This window comes from Cardiocondyla obscurior, linkage group LG21, assembly GCF_019399895.1.
Source record: "Cardiocondyla obscurior isolate alpha-2009 linkage group LG21, Cobs3.1, whole genome shotgun sequence".
Classification (NCBI taxonomy): domain Eukaryota; kingdom Metazoa; phylum Arthropoda; class Insecta; order Hymenoptera; family Formicidae; genus Cardiocondyla; species Cardiocondyla obscurior.
In genome coordinates, this window is record NC_091884.1 from 1,880,295 (window position 1) to 1,901,608 (window position 21,314).

At 42.0% G+C, this 21,314-nt stretch overlaps 1 protein-coding gene and 1 long non-coding RNA gene across 4 annotated transcripts in view; one reads left to right on the forward strand and one right to left on the reverse strand.

Annotated features, from left to right (window-relative positions):
• Positions 1–21,314, forward strand: part of Dpr12 (defective proboscis extension response 12) — a 229,186-nt gene that overhangs the window by 120,664 nt on the left and 87,208 nt on the right. For all 3 annotated transcript variants that reach the window (XM_070670642.1, XM_070670643.1, XM_070670641.1), the window contains exon 3: positions 16,383–16,573. In XM_070670642.1, the coding sequence (XP_070526743.1) occupies positions 16,383–16,573 (191 nt within the window). The remainder of the gene's footprint in view (positions 1–16,382; positions 16,574–21,314) is intronic.
• The window catches only part of LOC139110701 (uncharacterized), a 53,526-nt gene that overhangs the window by 19,356 nt on the left and 12,856 nt on the right, over positions 1–21,314 (reverse strand). The window contains exon 2 of the long non-coding RNA XR_011547035.1: positions 382–440. This is a non-coding gene — a long non-coding RNA (uncharacterized lncRNA). The remainder of the gene's footprint in view (positions 1–381; positions 441–21,314) is intronic.

Genomic DNA, 21,314 nt, shown 5'->3' on the forward strand with positions numbered 1-21,314 from the left:
GGAAAGGAAATAACGAATTCAATTATATTATATTCATAATTCAATTATATTAAAAAGAAATTTAGACTTCGCACTGTTCTGAAGTTACTTTGAAAAAGCTAGTTTTTCGTTATTTTTAAAGTTTGGAGAAATTTTTTTTGTTACGATATCAGCTTTAATTTTATTAATTAAGTTAGATACCTATCCTATCTAAAAAAAAAAGTCGCGTTAGATCGAATTGAATTTTTTCCCATTTTTCCGCGATTGCAAATCCTTTCGCTTGGTTTACTTCGTCCCGCGAGGATAAATCTTAGTTTAATTTTTTAACTTTTATTATTTTATTATTTCATTTTTTCTCGAAAACGCATTAAAGAAAAAAGTAAAAAAAAACATGCGACTTACCAATCTGATGAGCTGCAGCGGAGTTTGATGATGCCGTCGATGACTGAACTGAAATCGTTCTGAAACAGAAAAACATTTGACTTGATTAATATCGTGATTAACGTTCTTAAATAAATAAAAAATAAATAAATAAGAAAAAATTGAGCTCGATCAACCACCACGACGAGATTACGTCCACGGAGCGAAATAAAAAAAAATAAGACCGAGAAAAATATTAATAATTAATAATAATCGAAATGTTAGGAGGGACATGCAAGCGTGACGAGACACCGCGCGCACGAAACGCGTAGTACACGGTCATACGGCCCATTATTCGGTCGCTGGTGGAGGCACGAAAGAAGGGATAGTTCGAAAAGTAGGTTATCAGGGCGCCATCTGACCTACCTCAACCGCGCCTGGTCGGCGAGTCGGGCACATCGGTGCGAACGCCGTGCTTTGCGAGCCACGACGCGGCGTTAACGCGACAGACAAACGCATAGCTGGCCTAGCTGACTACAAAAATAGTCGTAGTTCGTTGTTAATAATTATTAAATATAAAATTATTTTCTATTAGAAAAAAAACGAGAGTAAATAACACGCGCTCAGTAAAGTCCAGTACGAGTAAAAAAATATAATATACGTACGTAAAAAAGAAAAAATTAATCCCGCGCCTACGCATCGAACACTCGTTTACGTGAAATATTCCGGGGCTGTTAAAAGAGTTAAATCATCCATTACGGCGCCCCTAATTGGGACGAGTCATCGGCGCTTCGAGCATTAGGTGGGCTCGATAATTTACAACAGATTTCGGAAGGGACTCTTACGCTACCTCGCGGCCGACATTATTCTTACTTATCTCTTGATAAATTAAAGTACCGTGAAAATTTTTGTGCTCCAAGTACCGAGGCTATTAAATCTTAATAAAAAAAATCAACCATCAAGCGCAGGCGCCAACGTCGGCATTTATACCGCCGTAAATTCTGTGTCGTTTAATATCGCGCATATATCCAAATGACTATGAAAAATGCATAGAACCCTTCGCGCGTCCGCCGTCCCCGCGCGTTACCTGATAAAATATACGTCGGTCGTAACGCCGAAAAAAAAAAGAAAGAAAGGAAAAAAAAAAAGAAAAATCCACGGCGATGCAGGTAAGCGAGCGCGGATGGATTTACGACGTCGGCTCCTCCGGACGAGACAACTCCTTCCGTCACGGCGTGACGGATTTAGCCCGCACTTATCCTATCTTAAGTGAGCTTATCTTAAATGGATTCTAAAGGACGCCAGACACCCTCGCGATCGGCGCTCGCCGTGTGCGGATGATCAAAATCCCGACGGCGCCCGGCATCGTATTTGTTCGAATATACATCCGGCGAGCGCAAACCGGCCCGGTTGCGTTTTCGCATGACGAATTTTCATTTACACCGAGCGCTGCCGCGTACGATTGCGAGAAAGACGCGCCATTTGTTTTGACCTGGCAAACATTTGCCGAGCGCGCATATGTTGCGTTTAGAGCCCCGTTCGATTGTGCGACGTGGACACGTCCAACGAGCAACGTTAATTAAGTTCCTCTGCTAAATTACATTTGTCGATAATTAGACGGCGATTAGGTAACAAATTTCAATCGTCGATGTTGATACGCGCGCGCCGACTCCTCGCAGCAAAATAGAATATCTCCCTCAACGGGGAAAAAAAAAAATATATATATATATATATTATAAATACATTCGCGTCAGTTCGTTATTCGAGATATATAGTGTGTTCCGTTATCTTCATAAAAGATTGCCATATACATATAAATAGCTTGTATCGTAAACTTCTTTCTCCGCGACCCCGCCGAGATTCGCGGCGGCGCTCAAACCAGATGCTGATCCGTTCTTCGAGACGGGTTTATTTGCTGTCTATAAAATCGACCGTATAAGACGCGGTAAAATAAATTTTCCATTCCGGGGATTATTTATCGTAATATCTTACGACGCGTGATTTCGAGTCGAGGGCGGCAATCGCAGCGGTAATCCCCCACGGGTAGCGGGAGTTTTATAGTCTCTCACCGGTTGCTCCATAATTGCGAGTGCAATTCGACGGATTTCACACGAACGTTCGTCGAACCGTGAAGAAGGGCGACGCGATTCGCAGCCCCTGCTTTGTCGCGGACTGCCTCTTCGCGGAAAAGATGAGCGATATGAAAGCTTTACTTCGATTACCTAAGTTTTACGTATAAAAATCCGAAAGAAAAATGCAAGCGGTTACGGAGGAATATAACATTTACCCGCGGATGTGTTTACAACTTCGTATTACGCCGCGCGAAAAAGCTCGTTATCTTTGCATGTACCAGATTAGTTTCGCTGGTAAACGAAGTTCGCGCAACTATCGTTAAAAATATGTTTTGTCTTGTTTTTTTTTTTAATTTTTTTACTTTTTTATTTTTTTTATTTTTTTAATATCTTTTACATTCCGAAAAACGCACGCGGGGTTCCCTCGAAGACAAAAAGGGCTCTATAGAGAAATTACGGGAAACACAATAACTTCCTTCGCAGCTCAATCATATTTTGCACGTACGTTTCATTAACTTTCATCGCCGCGCCCGTCCAATTAGCGACCCTGCAACATCCCGTAACGCCGCGCCGTGACGTCGCAATATCGTTCTATTTGCAGCGCGATATTTCGACATAGGGGAAAAAAAATAAAATTACGGCGTTCGGCGATTCCATTTACGCGGGCGCGCCACGCTTTTTAGCCACGTGCGCAATAATCTGGCCGTGACGTGTAGCTCAACGCGCTTGACCACTATCGTGAATTCTTTTTCCGTACCGTAGGCAACGGCCGCCGGGATATTGTATATGGTAAAGGCGAAATATGGCGTACCGTGTAACGGTTGCGTATATTGACCGGCTTAATAACGTCGCCGTTGGGTCCGGCAGTTACCCCGGCTACCTCGGCGGCGGAGAACCCCCCGAGCTTAGGATGGAGTCCTGATAGCCGATGGTTATAATCGTAAACTCGGTATGTAACACACGGCCGCAGAAATGACGACCTCGGGAGACCAATTTCTCGGCGAAAGCCTAGGGAATATCGGGCGCCGTTCTACGCAAACGTTTCTCTTTTTTTCTCGGTCGAATAAACGGTCGACGTGCGGGACGCGCGAGACACGCACGGCTACTTATCGTAAACGCGCGACTCGAATGTATCACTAGCGCCTTCGAAAACCGATTTCCGCGCGAAGGTTTATATATTTATTCTTACGCGGCGGATAAACGCTTTCGAAAACCGGTGCCTTGTAAAGCGATTACGGGCGAGGAAACGTTTTTCAGTATCGCGTGTCGTAAACGGCGTTACTTCGAGATTACGCCTGACGTGCCGCGGCGCTTTATTGTTATTATAATCGAGGAGGCGAGTTAAATCCCGAAAGTTTTGCATTTTTCAGGTTTTTTCCCCTTCGCTTGAAGTAAGTATATCGAAATAATATCTCGGATATATTCTCCTGCGTGGCCGGGGTTACCTGGCGCGCACCAACTTTTATCACAAGATAAACGAGCGAGTCCGAAGGTAATACCGAAATAAAGCCATCCGCGCGATATATTGAAACTGCGACGCCGCGGTATATTTACATCCGCGGAATATCTTTTACGCCGCATGTCACGGAAAACCGAGATGGCGAGAATGCAAGTAGGACACTCCGCCTTAAGCTCAGTCAACACGGCCCGACCGATATTGAAAAATGCTGGTATGATTTATTGCGGTGCTCCATCGTTTATCCTGTCCCCGGCTACAGTAACGTTCTTCAGGTGCGAGGCACGCTGGCGCTCCCCCCGAGATTTTGTTCTCGCAGGACTAATCACAATCGCGAACTTTCGAAAGCTCGCGCTGTATAAATATATTCGGTACGTGGGAGGGGAAAAAAAAATATATTACCGTGATATATTGCTCTGTGCGAAATATTTCGAATTGTATAGAGAACGAAACTTGTAAAATTATGTAAGAAGAAAATTGAAAACGGATAACTATTTAAGACAGTTTTATAATTTTTATTTTTATTTAGTTTTCTAATTTAATTTTTTTTATTTTTTTTTTTTTTTTTTTACGTATTGCGAAAGTTTAAGATTAAAATTTTCTTGGTTTCTCTTTAAGGACTTGTTCGCGAGCACAAATAACGTGTTACTTGTGCACGAAGACAACGAGAGTGTTTAATCTATTTGTATTACACGCCTCGTATTTCCGTCTACCGTGTTTAGATTTGTCGAAATACACCGAATATGTAGAATTTATATGGAAAAATCCTACCTACGAAACGAGCATACGCCTGGTATCGATTTGTGGATTACCCTCGATAACGACGCCTAGACGTGAAAAATCCTTTTTTGAATTTTTATTTTTTTTTATTATTCCCTCCTTCATCGTAGGCGCGCATGTATCTCGAAATAAAATACAAAATATAGCCGTCTATTGATAGGTAAAACTGGATTCGCGAATTGCACGCACAACTGTTAAGTAAATTCAACTTAAAATTCAAACTTTTATAGAGCGTAGTCGAACGACCAGATGAAATAAAAGTAAAATGTTTTTTTTTTTTTCTCTCTTTTGTTACAAAATTTAAAATTCTATAACATACATTTAATACGTGCTGCGTGAATTGCATGAAACTTTTGATGAAGTTTCGACTCCCTATTATCGTTTCAATTATTGCACCGACATGAAATTAAAGGATCATTTTTGTTGGTATTTATTACCTTAACTTGATTATTAATAACTCGCTCAGATTTTGTCATTATTTTCACAACGTCGGTTAAAAAAAGAATTAAAAAAAAAAAAAATGTAAAGGTAATAGTTTGTATTTACGTTCGCATTTTTTTTATTATTATTATTTTTTTTTTTCGCGAACCTAGTACGTTAGCGAACTTCGTTAAAATTATTAATTGGCACGTATGACCGCCGCCGTATGCATTCGCTGCTCATTGTGGAACGCAATTGCCATCCGAAACAAGAGAGGAAATGCTTTTTCGTGAACCGGAAGCGGCCGCAATTACGTGAACGTAATTATACAACCCCGGCAAGACTATGCCCATTTTCGTTGCCCGTGGCTCCTTCGAGCCGAGTCGCCCGCACCCGAGCACGCATATACACGTTATTAAAGAGGATTTACTACTTTGCCGTCTGAAAGAGGATTTGATGGTCGCTTGTGACGGAGAGTCGGTCGGCATCACTCGACTACGTAATCACGAGCATTTCACTGCTCGTATTTATCGCGCTTCCCGACAACGCAAAGCCCTGTCGACGTTTGATGCGAGTTGTTATCCCAATTAAAGCGGCGGTAAGCAGACGCTTTGCGTGACCCTACCCGACCCTCTGTTTCGTCTTCGTGCCTGTTATTTTAGCGATCTATCTCCACGTAACGATATCGAGAGGGTGACTAAAGAGACGTCAACGACCATTGACGCATGGAGTCTCGCCAGGCAAGGCTCTACGTCGAAGGATATCGTTCTCGCGAACGTTAAACTAATTTTTATGATCGGTTTTCTTAATACTCTTAATACAAGTAAATTAAAATACAATACGACACGATCTGGCGGAAGGTAATTATTTTATCGATCACTAACTTTATGCGGATTCTAGTTTGTGCATTTCGTCTAACGTAAAGTCTCAAATATTTTACTTACGATTATCCTCGCAGCTTTACAGTATCTTATTTATCGCGATCGGCGAAATCTTCCGGGAGTTAAAAAACAAATTTGAAAAAAAAAAAAAAAAAAATTATCGTGAAAGAGAAACAAGAGAAGGCGAAACTTTCGAAACAAAAGCACCGTCTCGGATAAAGGTAAAGATCCATACGAGCGAAATGATCAATTTTATTACGTCTTAAAAAATTTTTATCAGCAAAAAAAAAAATCCCACCGCAATTTCCACCTTAGATCGTTTTAATACGGTGTAGAGTTGCTCGAGGTAAAGAGGTGACTTTCGGGGAAAAGCTATCCGATCACGCGAGAAGTGTGGCTTGCGCATCCTGCTTCTGAAAAGTGGCCGCCGCGCATCGAGGATACTCGAGAGCTCGTGGAAAAAGAATACAAGTTCATCCGGCTAAACTAGGCGAGCCGGAGAGAGAAAGAAAGAGAGAAAGAGAGAGAGAGAAGAAAAAAAAAAGAGAGGAGCCCGCTCTGCGGCCCTCCCCGTCATTCCGACCTTGTGTAAGCTCCCGCATTGTCTCGCGGAAACAAAAGACAGGTAGCTTATGCCCTGCATTCAAAAGCATACAAAGTTCAGTCTCAAGTGCTCCTCGTCCTCTCTGTTCCCTCGACCGCCGCGTTCACGTTCGTCTTTCTTCTTCCGCTTACCTCGCAGCACCGGCCCGGTTCTTTCTGCTTTCCGCTTTCCGCTTTTTTTTCTCTCTCTCTTTTTCTCTCTCGTTCGCTGTCTCTTCGTCGTCTTCAAAGACAACGATTCCTTCTACTCTCCACACTCTTAGCTTTTTTTTTCTTTATCTATACCGCTCTTTTTATATCCTATATATTTCTATCTATACTTTAACTCGCTCTAACTTAATCTTTCTCGCCTTCAAATTCCTCTCGTTCCATTTTGGATCGCGTAACTCCCTACGTCTTTTGCTTTCTCTTACTCTTCTCGCGTACGCCGCGCCCCGATGTAGAAGTCGCGACGATGAAGTTTCGCGTCGCCGTGACCAAGTCTTCGCAGTGTCGTCGAAGAAGAAACACCGCAAGTTTCTTCCCGCGGTAATAAATACAGTTTCGCGTACTGATATTTTCCATGGTGCCGCAATACGTCGCTTTTCGACAGACGTTTTCGAAACATTTATGTGATAAGTAATCTATTTCTTCGCGAAGTCGGATACGAGCGCTCTTTTCATCGCCCGATTTTTTTTTCTTTTCTTTATCTTGTAATTCTGCTTTAATCGGAGATAAAAGGATACAATAGAGAGAATTTTTCAAATTATCACGACGCTTGCTACATAACGTTTTATTAATTAAATGTTAATCTGTTAAAGTTAAATTGTAATCTCGAGCCTTTATTTTTCTCCCCCCCGAATCATGACGGCGGAGTCAAGAAGATGCATGCAATGTGAAATCACACTGCTTTCGGCCGTCGTTGTCTACCTTCCTACAGCTTTAGTTGGATCTCATTACTATTCATTACTTTTAACGTCTAATGGATCACGCTACGTCGTCTACTCATGCTAAGTTGGACAGAGAAAGATCGTCAGCCCGTTGGAAAAATTCCTGATTAAATCTGGAGCGCAGTTGACGAATTTAATAACGTTTTTCACATTATCATTACGACGCGACGATAGCTCGGTGTCGCAGTTATTTTAAGTTAAAAAAAAAAGAGAAGAAAAAAGGAAAAAACAATGCCAATTTTATTAATCGCATTAATCGTGAACTTGACGAAGCGACCGCGAAATGTTGAACCGCGAATACCGATATCGAATAATTACCGAAATTAACTTGAAAATAAAACGACAAGTAATAATACACGATAAATCTATCGATTTGGAGCAGCGAGACCCGATCGATGTACAGATAACGGTGAAATTATGAAAACCATTATTAACCTATTTTAAGTGCGAAAAAAGGAAAAGAAAAAAAAAAACGCGGGTAAATCAATCTCGCACCGCCGCAGCCGAACGTTTAAACGCTCGACTATTATTACTTACATCTCTCCAATCACGGAATTACGTGTGCAAACGATGCAAATTTCCATTCGTTGATTTCGATACGCCGTAGAATAAACAGGGAGCCGATATTTACGCCGCTTGTCGCGCGAATAACGTGATACTTGAAAAAGAAAAAAAAAAAAAATCGGATAGCCAGGCGCGGATGATAATACACGCGAAAAATTTAATTTCCACATAACTGGCGAACGCTTATCCATCCGTTTCACTGGTTTTTCCCTCCCCCGAATCCACCCCGCGCTTTCGCCCTTCCTGCCGAGGACGCACAGTCCCTCACCGACGAAATATTAAAGGGACCGTTCGTCAAACGCGGGCATGCATCGCAAAACAATTCAGGCCGCGCGTAGACGAAACTTTATTACGTTATCGCGCTTCAATTACTGTCTCGTTATCGTTCGCGATCGCGCGGATAATTACACCCGTTCGCGAGCCGGCGTGGCCCGCTTAGTTAACGTCATTTGCGATAAATCATTCGCGTGTCGCGCGATACTTACAATGCCATTGGCGTAGGAGAGGGGGAGAAAAAAAAAAGAAAGAGAGAAGTAGGATTATCGCGATATTTATTATCGCAAGAGTGCAATTTAACTTTCGCACGAGCCGCAGTTAGGTACTGAAGACTAACGACCGATGTTTGTTTTATTCATTATTGCCGATTTTTTTAAATTGAGACTCGTCTCCTCGCGGTCTCATTTGCCCGGTGACCGTAACTGAAAAGTTAATAACTTCTTTTTTTTTTTGTTGTTTGAAAGCTATGAAAAGCCGCATCGTAAATATAATGATTGCGTACGTACTTCGTGAATGTTCTTTTAGATCAGCTTTGTAACTTTCACGTTAATATTTCAAGCAGGTCAAGTATTTACTATTTATTCTTTTTTTTTTCTTTTTTTTAATAGAAATTTTTGTGATAATTTTTAGTTTGAAATTTGTTGGCATACGTTGAGCGTAATGAGCGTTAACAGAAATGAACTCGTTGAAATAAAGAAAGCGCGCAAATTTAAGTTTTAAAGAAAATAGAAGAGGGGGGAGGAGGGAGGGGGTTTATCACGTATAAATGAAACGCGAAGCAGAAGCTTTCAAATTACGATGATTTTGTTTCGTTCAAATGAAAATACACATTCTACTTTGCATTAATTTCGCCTCTATAATCTTAGCCCAGGGAAAGCATTTGCGTTCGGCTTTATTAGCTTTGACTCTCCTACTTTCTGGCATAAGGGCTGATAGCTTATCCGCGGGATTATCTGATGTATAAAAGCCAGCTATACGTGCTGCAGAAACGATGATGGCACAACGTGCCGTATAACGAAAGGACCGAGTAATACGCCCGCCCGCGCATTGTTGCGGTTATCCACAGCGCGATTGCTTTGCAATCCATGCGCCACGGCATTAACGAACGCTCACTTACGTTGTTTGATAAGAAAGTAAAGCAGTATTGATAATTAAAGTGAAGCAGTATTAATAATTAAAGAGTAATATAATTGCGCGGTGACTGAAGTGATATCTTAAATCACAGGCTCGCAAAAAAAAAAAAAAAGTATCCTGCGTTGGCAATCTGGCGGGTTAAATAATAATTCCTAAGACTGTCCTAATTAGTTTGTTAGCGCAGAGTTTTTTTTTTGTAGGCTTGCGTAATAATAAGAATATTTTTTATATTATTTGAGATAAATGTTTTTTTGTACTCTATATATTTTATAAAGAATTTGAGAATCCTTCAATTTTTTTTATTTTTGTACTGGGTTTATTGAATTTACGAGCGAAGAAAGAACGTAGTCCAGTTTTATGATGAATTCTTTCTTTTTTTTTTTTTTTTCTTTCTCGTTTGTGTACATAGACAAGCAAAATAATTGTATGGACAATCGCGACATGTTTTAATCATCAGGTTTCTACGTCGATTGCGGCGACGGGGAGGGAAAAAAAAAAAAATCTTGCGCTCATTGAACGACGAAACAATTTGCTTCAATTGGTGATTTTTCTCGGGCGAAGTACAAGTTGAAGAAAATTCATTAGCATGCATTACCAATTCAATAGCCAAAGGTTTTTATTCGCATATATTACGGTACGTTTAGTTCATTAAGATGTTGCATGCACATTGTCGAAAACACTACTGTTTTATCAGTCAATAAATAAAAAGGTACTGCGACGATTGTCAATTGCAATGTACGTTGAACCTTAAATTCTCCGGCAGATTTTGTTTAATATTCTCGTTCGAAGATAATTACTTTTCTCTATCGCGAATAAAAAGAAAAAAAAACCGTTGTCACGAAGTACTTTTCAAGGTACGCGACTATAATTCTTTATTTAAAATTGTTTAAATATTAATCAACGCAGGTTAACTTTCCTCATAAGCATTTATATACATTACAAACTTTTGAATAACATCTCGCGTTCTCGTTAGGTATCGTACTCAAACGATGATGTGTAACGCAAAGTCTTAAAAGTCAACAGAACGGTAGGAAAAATTCCGAGCTGAAAGCTCGAATAACACGCAAAGCGGCAGCCAATTTCGAGGAAAGAAGGTAATGCGAGTCTTAAAATAACGGCTTTGATATTCTAAAATTACCCGGCGGAACCGTTATCGTCGGTCACAATTTCAAAAAAATGTCTAATTTATCGGTTCGCGACGGTGGTAAATCACTTCCACTTAGTCTGACCAGAACGGCCCGTATCTACTGTGTGTTTTATATGCCTCATTCATCCTCGAACGCAATCGCGTGGGCGAATGAAAAACACAGACACGTATACACCGCGTCTTTTACAGACGGGTCTTTTTCATACGCCGTATGCTTCAAGAAGAACATCGCATTTTTCTTCGCTATCTCGTTCGTCGCACCTTTGGACTGAAGAAGAGAAGAGCCGAGAAAATATTCTTCTAAAGTGCGTTGTCACGTCTACATATTTTACACGTCGCGAAATATATCGGATTACAACTAGAGCAAATATTCGTTCCTTCCAAGATTTCGATTATTTCGATGTTTTGGATTTAATTTGATATCACGTCGAATAAAATTCAACGGAGTAAGAGAAAGAGAAAAAGTAAACGGAATATCAATCGGTCTTTAAGCTTCCAAAGTATATAGTTAATTTTGCATTTTTTATCTCATTAAAAAAAAAGAAAACTTATTTTATACTGAACTGTAAAAAAATTTGCAATTTTTACAGCCGTGCAATATCATGTATAATTTTACGAACGTTTCTCACCAGCAGAGGAAAAAAAAAGAAAGAAAGGGAAATCCCGATTTTATCGCTAATTAAAAAAAAAAGTCAACCTGATCGCGCCGACGTTGACGAACTTATTGTCCCGATCAATTCCTCATTAAGTTGTCGGGCAAATGCTCGTTGTCATTTCGAGGTCAGAATCGACGCGTCCTAATTTCTGGCCATCCATCCAGAAGTTCAATCGCATCGGGGTATCGGCGCAAGCCGAATGAAAAATCGAAACACCTGAGTGACTTCGCGTGACGGGAATGGAACGCGGAACACGTCGCTTCGAAAATCACCCGTCGCGAACGACTGAAACGTAAAGGCCGGGGAAGGTCGACGAGGGGGAGGGAGTGCCCTGCGGAGAGCCTCGAAGAATATACACTATCTGTCGGATACTCGACGGTCACCTCATACCCGAGAGATGGGTCGGGAGAGCTGGTGAATAGTAATCTGCGCAGAGAGCGCGCGCTACCTTATAAAGCAAAGACCCACCCGCGTTGCGGGATGACGTGTGCCATTTCTATGCAAACTACATGTATGTATGCAGGTGGCGGCGCCGGGCTACACGTTTAAGGCGGCGGATAGGCAGACGTAATGCCCTGATGCAGGCTAGCATTTCGGTTACTGTTATACATACGGCTCCTCCTCGCTGTCCGAAGCCGCCGTCGCTTCCTCTTTCTCGGTTCCGTCCGGCATCCTTTTACTCACCCCCCTTTACGCTCCCGATTGACAAAACTCTCCCCGTTCGCTTCGTCTTTCTCCCTCGGCCTTTCCCCTCCCTCTCCCCCCCTTTGCGCCCCCATTTCCCGCTGCTCCCGTTTCCCCAGTTTCGCCGTTTTTACTTTTATTGCAGGTTCACGCTCAATCTCTTTCGCTTCCTTTTTGTTTTCAACTTCTTTGCCTCGCTTCGTCGTCTTACTTTGCTAACATCGATAGAACATAACTGATCGAACGACACGAAATAGAAAGGGGGAGGGAAGAAAAAGAGAGAGAAAAAAAAATATATGTACACTGTCAGACGCATGCAAGCATTTATTGATTTCCTAACAAGCGGGTGGGACTATCGCCGAAGTAAGCTACGACTTTTTGAATTTTTATCTTTGATGTAATAGCGATGATGGAAAGAAAAATTAAACCACAGATTGTTCCGAGATTGAGCCAATACGGCGTAAAAATTTGAGACCCCGGGCGATGTTATGCTCCATTTTTGATGGGACGACGCAAACAAAAGCGACCAAATACTAACAAACCGAGTTTGGCTTACGCACCTGAAGGGACAGAGAAAGCAGAGAGAGAGAAATGTGCGTGTACGGAGTCAGCAGGGCTAAATTACACGTTCAATAAAATAAGCGCGAGGGCATACAAAGCATACCCGTGAAGCGCTCAGTCGCACGCGCGCAGATCCTTTGTCCGCAGTCGAGCGAACGTGTTTTTCAGGAATTCGCGCATTTGGGCTACCCAATTGCTTCTGTCTGCGTATATGCATCCGCGTGCGCGGCCCACTTATCCCTTTACTATAGCGTAACGCATACCCCTTTGTTTTCTAGAGATCTCCATTATGCTTTCAAACACGGATAACCGACTGACAAGTCAAATCGCACGTAATATTGCGCAATGAGGACAAATAAAATGGAAATTCATACAATACTTTTTACTTTTTCTTTTTACTTTTTTTTTTTTTTTCTTTTTCTTTTTTTTTTTTTTGTTTCGTGATTTGATGCTTTTAAAATTCGACAAGACACGAAAATCGAAATGTACCGTAATTAATTAAATCTTAATATATTACTGCAAAATTTATGAAATAACATAATGAAGCAGCGGAGCAGGATATTCGAAGTAATAAAATAAGCCTCTCAACTTAATATCCTCAGTTGAGTAAATAAATTGGCCCATTAATTTAATTCTTGTATTGAGGTAAAATACCGAAATAGTTTAACAATCGGCGAACATGTCGAGAACCACCTAAATCGTTTTCTATTGTAAACGCAGATTCCCTTTTTTTTCTTGCTTTTATTTATTCCTTTTTTTTTTCGCGTATAGAATTCTATTGTTTTTAGAAACGATTTTATAGATTTGTTTTTTTAGAGATGTCCATTACGGAGTGCACAGCATTCAACTAACCGGCGAACAGTGAGCTGTGCAAAACCTTCGTACCGCTAGATTCGTGCCGGTTAATGGAAAGATTTCTATCCAGCTAGGATTGATAACGGCCGGCAGCGGTAGCCGGTTTTCATCGCCCCGGTATCTTTGAAGTGCTCAAAACGAAAAGTGAATTCCTCAATGGCCTCCGACGCCTTCCTACACGTGTACGCAACACCCGCCGCGCAGACCCGTATTCCATAATTTACCTGATAATTTACCGCGGGGATTATTACATGATGGATGCAGAACACGGAGTCTGCAACAATCGCGCACTCTGCATCAGCGTGGCGTTGTAATTAATTATTTTCATTCATTATGCCGCATACAATGATGTTTGCCGGCATTAAATTAGACAACGGAGCGTTGCGTCGGCGGAAACTCCCGGCAACCGAGTACCTGATGCTTCGATCTAAATAATTCGCGCCGCTTCTGGTTAAATAAAGTGTTGAAACTTCGTTATCGTGGAACAGGTGCAACGTTCAATGTACACGAAATTGAGTAACTGACGCGATATGCGGAGGGTACGGGGGGGAGTGTAAAGCCTGTAAATAAACATTCGTACGTTGCTTACGAGCGAGATTATCGTCAGATTGCCGCGAACTACGTGCCGCGGCGGGGTTCACAAAAGGAACAGAAGCGGGTTACAAAACTTCGAACTACCGGAGCGACGTGACCCACATAATTTTTCCGAAAATATATTTTTCCTCTCATTAAATGGCGCGCGCTTAACGAAGTTTCGGTTTAACTTCACCGTAAACTTCGCGCTTCGGAGATTAAATTTCCAGTTTATTTGCCGTTTTCTTTTTACGGGTCGGTTAAAGGACTTTCCGGAATTCGGCGTCCCTAGAAACCTCTCTTCCTCCCTCCCCCTTCCCCTCCTCCCCCCCCCAGGTATTTCAGTCGCGCTTGGATACTTTGATGAATGCGAGCGGCGGCCAAACATGCACTCGCTACTTTAAGGCTTCCAGAACTCGATTTGCCGCCACACCTGTATACAAGATAGAATCGGGATGTGAGGCGTTTAGAATGCCGAACTTTTCTATGGCCGAATCGAATCCCTCGGTGAAAAGGAGACTCACGTGAGGGAAGTAACGCGCGGCGGGGGGAATGCCTTCCTCTCGCGCGGATCACGCGAGTTGAGCTCTCCTCCGTGCAACGTATCTGTTTTCGTGAATTAAAGATGCCCGCGCGAATGTGTTACTCGCCGTTGGTGCACGTCCCGGCCCGACGTGCACTTCCCGCCCTACGTGCTTATAACAAAGCAGCAGATTTTGCGCGGCTAGCTCTATTTCGCGGTAATAAATTTTCGATTTTATATGGAACGGCTAACGGAACGATTTTGCGCGAGTGAGTGAAGCGGGGTAAAAGAATTAAAAAGCGAAACCCTACGTCTCCTTTATTTTCCTTCGCATTCGGCGAAACGGAGAGCATCGTAGATCAATATTTTCTCTTTTTCCCTCTCGCTTTCATCATTTATAATTTCTCTCGTTAAAAGGTACATCTATTATTTCTCGACTTTGCACGTCTTGCCAAATTTAATTGCGCATTTATATACGTGATTGTTGGATTTCTTTACTTAGAACTTATTAAAAATCTAAACCTACATATCGGATAAATAACGAAAAATTGAATCGCGGGGTCTTTTTTTTTTTTTCTTTTTTTTTTCCCACCGGACCACAAATGTTGACAGATTTGATCCATAGTAATTCCGAGGATAACATGAATAAAGTTTTGCGAATGCGACACGAGCGGCAGCGTTTTCGTGAGCGCATCGTGTATGCGCCCCGCCACGTGCATCTCGTGTTCGTTTTCTTTCTTTTTTCGTTCCCTCCCCCCGCTTTTTTTTTTATACGGACGCGTTCGCACGGCGTAAAAGGCATGTACGTCCGTTACGTATCCATGGATTATTCAAATGAGGTCAGGACGAGAAGCAGGCACATTCGAGCACGCCATACCAGCGGCGCAGTCTCCTTGAATCGTAATCTGCTGTCGAGGGCAAACATCCTAAATCACCTGCGCTGCCCGGAAATAGGTCGTATCCGTGAAAATTTTAACAAAGCGCATGCGCCCTCGCGTGCATGTATATACCCGCACACATACACACGGTAGGGAGAAAAAAATTCTTTCGCGTCTTCCGCTTTTTTGGCCGCATCACAAATATCGGAAATTTCATTTATCGAAGCAGCATGGCGAGGCATGCGCTAAAATTATTCAAACAATGCGGAAAATCACAGTCAAAATATTACTGGCGCTCGATATCGCGAGCACGCCGCCCACGTATCATGATTTAAGTAAATAAATCGTGCGATTTTTTTTTTATATTCTGGAATAAACAATTGACGTCAGTGAAAAAGTCAGCGGGCGCGGTGAAAACTGCGGCCGACGTGATAATCTAATTTTATGTTATTGCTAACCGCATATCATATCGCGAGTAATACAGATATCGCGCTTGATGGCGGATACATTTTTTTTTTATTTTTTTATTTTTTTTTTCGTTCGCCATAAACTTGGTCGGAGTATTGTACGTATGTATATTGTATACGGCAACGAGATACGTACTATTCAAATACTGCCGCGAACCGTCGTTACGGGGATGTGCAAACTGCCCCATAACTCGCGCTGCACATTTCCCCGGTGATTTACATTGAAAGAAATGAGCGGAGCGCGCGGGATGTCTTCCTAAAAAATTTAATAACAAGGTAATTCAGAAAGGGCCCGAGCGCGTGGAAAGTAGTTTCTAATTCACGAGGGCCGGAGGTAAAGCCAAGTTCAGGCTCGGCTGCGCGTTCGTTTCCTCCTGCCTTTTATAACTTCTATTTTTCTTTGCCCTGATAAAAAAGAGAGAGAGAGAGAGAGAAAAAAAAACGAAGTTTGCCGCCGGCGGCCAGATAGCCTCGCCCGGTAATTGCGGCGTCGTTTGTCGAGCTTTCTTCCCCTCCCTCCGCCAAGACAATCGACTTAATTAAATTACCGTGATTATACCCGCCGGTCATCTTTCTTCCCTCAGATCGACGCGTGCCCTACAACATCCCGTCGGATTGGAAGGCCCTTTGGTTCAGCAATCTCGACGAGCTGCAAAGAGTGAGCGAGGCCAACGACAACAACACCGTTTCTAACGTCACGGTGCAATTGGGCGGCACCGCCTTTCTGCACTGCAAAGTTCGCAATTTGGCGGAGAGGACCGTTTCCGATGCCGAGGTAAGAAAGCAACTTACGTAGCCCTTTGCGCCGTCGCGAGGAACTTCTAAGGGAAGCGACCGATTTTCAGCGAATACGGCGAATCGAGTCGCAATCGAAGCTTTCAAGTACGGGAAAACGATTTTTCTGGGGAATGATTATTATGCCTCTTATGGCCGACGTGAATTTTCTTTTCGACGTTCTCATTCCGCACCTTTGTGCGCGCCCCTCGGAGAGAAAAGCGGGACGGGAAAAAAATTTACGTAGCGCGTGTCGCAATTATTTATCGATCACGGAGTAAAATAATTTGATGACGCCAACTCAAACAGAATTTTCTTGAAATAATTACCCCTCGATGGGAATATTCAATTATACATATACGTATACATTTAATTACGTGATTAATTTATATCGATTTTATTAGCGAATATATTATTATTTAAATAACTCTTTTTTTTTTTCCTTTTTTTTCATATTCGGAACACGCTCTTATTTCGTTCTTTATCGTACACAATTTACGTAGGGATAATACCTGCGTATGAGGAATTATGCTAATACCTAACGCAATAGCAGGGCGAACTTAGTACACGGTTAATCTTATCCGTGTAATCATAGAACAACTCCATACAAATTTATTCACGTACATGAACGTAATGGCCTCCTTTCGCGCATCCACTTGGTCGCTTCGGGGTGGCAAAGGCGATCGATGATCGCGACGCATTGAACCCTGCCGAGAGCGCGGCAATCGGTACGCGATTCTATGGAAACGACGAGCTCGTATTGGATACAGATAGACGCGATAACAGCGTCCTGCCAGAGACGTCTTTATCGAGCCCCCTCGCGACTTTTCTCCGGGCGAGATCGATCTTATTCCTGATCGTTCCCATTTCGATCTGCCATCAATATTTCATAATAAGATCGAAGAATAAAGGCCGCCGCTAGAGCCGTCTCTTATGCGCGTCACTATTGCGTCATCTTGTATTCGATGGCTTGGCAACGGTACGCTAAATCGCCCGCGGAAGCGTGCAAGATTGATGCCGGCAAAAAGCCGATGACCGCGACAAATCCGCCCCAATTCGAAAGGACATCCTTACAACGACGGCGATTCAGTGCAAGAGCTTAAGAACTCTTCGTATAAGAGCCGAACCGACTAAGCCCGCCCGGTATCAGTCGTCATAGTCTTTTCATCATTACGGAATTTATAGAATCGGATGTCAATGATTGAGAGTCAAAAGTCCCGTTATTCAATATTGCCGATCAACAATGGTATTTCCGAACTTTCTATTTTAAACCTTCATCTCGACATCCGCCAGGATGACACATGATCGATACTTTCGCGGCGCAATCTATAGCTTATACAAAATTTAATCTTTCGTTCGAGGGAGGATTGCCTTTTTTTTTTATTTTTTTTTTTTTATTTTTTTTCCACACCGGTAACGACGTGTCTGCGTTTATGAGGTTTATTTGAACTGCCAGTTTCGAAAGTACTTATCGGGTCGCTTAATCAATCTGTTTGCTAATATTTTGTGCAATTTAATCGTTTTGTTTAATTACGATTCCGCGGAATTTGTAACAGAAGATATCGCGGTAACGTCGTAACATTTCATGTATTTCGCGGAACGACTCGCATTGCATTTGTGAAACGTCGAAATTTTCGGTTTTAATGAATTTTAACTGATAAACTGCAAGTTAATATAATTATATTATATTATTAACAAATGTTATTTGATCGTTAAGTAATTTGCAAACTCCGCTGATAATTTCGCATGAGGAAACAGTTCGTAAATTCATCTAATTCGATTTGGATAGCTTGTACAATAGAGGAAAATAATATTTTACAATTCTAAAATTCAACTGAAGCGAGATTCAAAACGCAAATGCTTTTTGCAAAATTGATAAAATATACAATACACAATCGTTACGTAATCAAGTTAATATTTTACAAAAGGCTTGTTGAACCAGAAAATTAATAAATTGTTTATAAAAATAGTTAAAATTTCGTTTAAAACGAAATAAAATAAACGTAAAAAAAAAAAAAAGAAAAAAACATTTTTTATAAAAAAAACTATCTTACGCTACTAAGAAAATAAATAAAAAATATATATATCTTTTCTTTAGCACAAATAATAATATCAGTCAGAAAGTCAGTGTGCCGATTTGCCAAATAAATGTTCTACGTTCTCAAGAAAGCTACGCGATCTCCGGAAACCTATCGAAATGACAAAAAGTCACTGTCCGCAAAGTCCTCAAATGCCGCGAACGAACCTGTCGCAAATCGGCTACGTGAAATCACTCAGAAATCCCGGTGGTCGGATGATCCGCAAATTCACTTACGACGTCGTTGCTTTTAATTCAATTATTTATGACGAATTCGACGGGCCGGCCGGTACGTAACGTTCGCCTGATCCCCGGCGCGCGGCCGTAACTGCATTATCGCGTTAGCAGTCAAACCAGGAAAGATTGATGGCGACGAAAAGTCGAACACCGCGAAGTAATTTTGATAGAGCGGCCTGAGCGAATGCGAGCGCTCTCCGCGAAACCGCACACCACGCCGCTGGTACCATCTGAGAGGATTCTTTTTTTTTCTCCCCTTTTTCTCCCTTTTTCTCCCTTTTTTTTCCCCCTTTTTTTTCCTTTACAGCGAGCGAGCGTAACAGTGGCATTGAGCGTGCATGAAAACCCGTTGCCAAGATAAAACACGAAAATTGATTATCATGCTGTTGATTTCTTATTGAAAGGGAAGCGCGCTATTTCTCTCTTCCACCCTCATTTATTCACTCTATTACTACGTCACTTTCTTACGGCGGCGATATCGATTCATGCAGCATCACCGGAGACCGATATTAATGAATTACCCCTCGAAATTCCGATAATTAACGCGGCGCACTTTATTGGATCGGGAAAGCCACTTCGTGCTTCGAGATAAAACTTGAATTCGAAGGAACTAAATAAATTTACGAAATGTACGCGAAGAAGTGTTTTAATATTGACCGAAGAATGGTTAATTCGATTAAAATAATTATTTAATTTATTTGCACGCGGTGACTTTCGTCGATCGGTTTTTAAATAAGCGATCAAATTTATATTTGAAGTAGCGCGTCCATCAATACAGATTTTTCTTAATTATATAATTCATAAGTACAGATAACGAGAGAGAGCGCTTATAAGAGGCGTATGAAACGCGCGGTTCTGTAAACTAGCATAATTAGTATGAAACGCGGTTTAACGTCGAACACAAATGCGGGGAGAAGGAAACCCCCAGTGGGATGTCTGACTTGGCGTCTTTGAGGGACAAGGGTCCTTTGTCTTGACGATCGTCGCGGTTGAATTGAAGCCATGGATTTGGTCGTCGTAATGGTCCACTTCCGCCTTCAGACATTAATTTCGACCTCCTTGCTTGTACGCGTTGGCCAATAAATCGATAACCACAATAAGAGAGGGATCTCGTGAAAGATTAATGTCTTAATGATATCTCTCAATTCTAACGGACGATCGACAATCTCGCGAAGGAGTTTCGCTCGATAATCACGGCGTACAACGCTATTTTTTTTTTTTGTTGTTGTTTTGTTTTTGTTTTATCGGTTATTTTTACGTTCAACAACGCCAACGCATGTGCGCTTTCTGTGGCGTAATAATATTTCACGATTAACTCCGACCATCAGCCGGGCTGCGTGCAGTCGATACATCACAGGATTAAAAATAGCATCCCGGATATATCGACGCTTTCATAAAGTCGACCGCTAGCCGTTCCTTAAATCACATGACGTGACTTAAAAGGATGCGCATCCGCGCGAGTCACTTATCTTTGCTAACCAGTAAAAGCGGACGAATGAAAATACGCGCGGGCACGGTGATTTATGACGGGGGGGAGGGGGAGGGAGGTGACCGAACGAGAAGATCCGTGGCGCAGCTGTTAAAACAGCCACCGCCCAAGTGTAATCTAATAATTATCACGAGTGGCATTTAAATACGCAAAGTGCATCCGCGGCTTCCGGCGAATCGTCCGCCGGGATTTAAAATTACGCAAATGCCGCGGAGCCGCGAGAGATTTTACACGATTCTGGCCGGTAGCCGGAGGAAGGAAGCGCCGCCCGCAAGGATATCAGAATATATATATATGTATATATATATTTATCTCTCTCTCTCCTTATCTGTACGAAATGTGAACTGGCGTCGATTCCGAGGTGCTGATTTGTAGTCCCTTTGGGGGAAACATTTCTCATTACAATTGTATGCGGAAAGCAGCGTAGACGCGATCATTTATTGCACCGAAACTGCACGTCTCGACCTCAGAATCCCCGCCAATGGACTCGTGCCGACCACTCATCATGGCAACGAGCAGCGGTAACTGCCGGAGTCGGCCGACAGATTTGGGTTATCCGACAGGTCGGTCCATTGTCCCCCCAGTTGTAATAGGCTAAGCAAACCCCGTCGGCTGCTGCACGCGAGCTAATCCGCCGTTCATTTTATTGAACTGTTTATGATGACTCGAAAGCAAAGACACACGGTACAATCGAGCGTTGTCTAAAGATATCCTCGTCGCAAAAATTTCAGTAACATTCAGAGCGTAAAATGCAATTTTTAAATATATAATTTTTAATTATTACGTGGCGTCGTCAAATTATTACTCGAACTGCGAAGCGCAGATAGAAATAAAATCAAGATTCCCAACAGCCTCATTTTTTATTATACCTACATAAATTTCGTGTATTAAAAATAAATTTAAATTTTTTAAGCGAATTAATTCAAACGGGAAAGTACA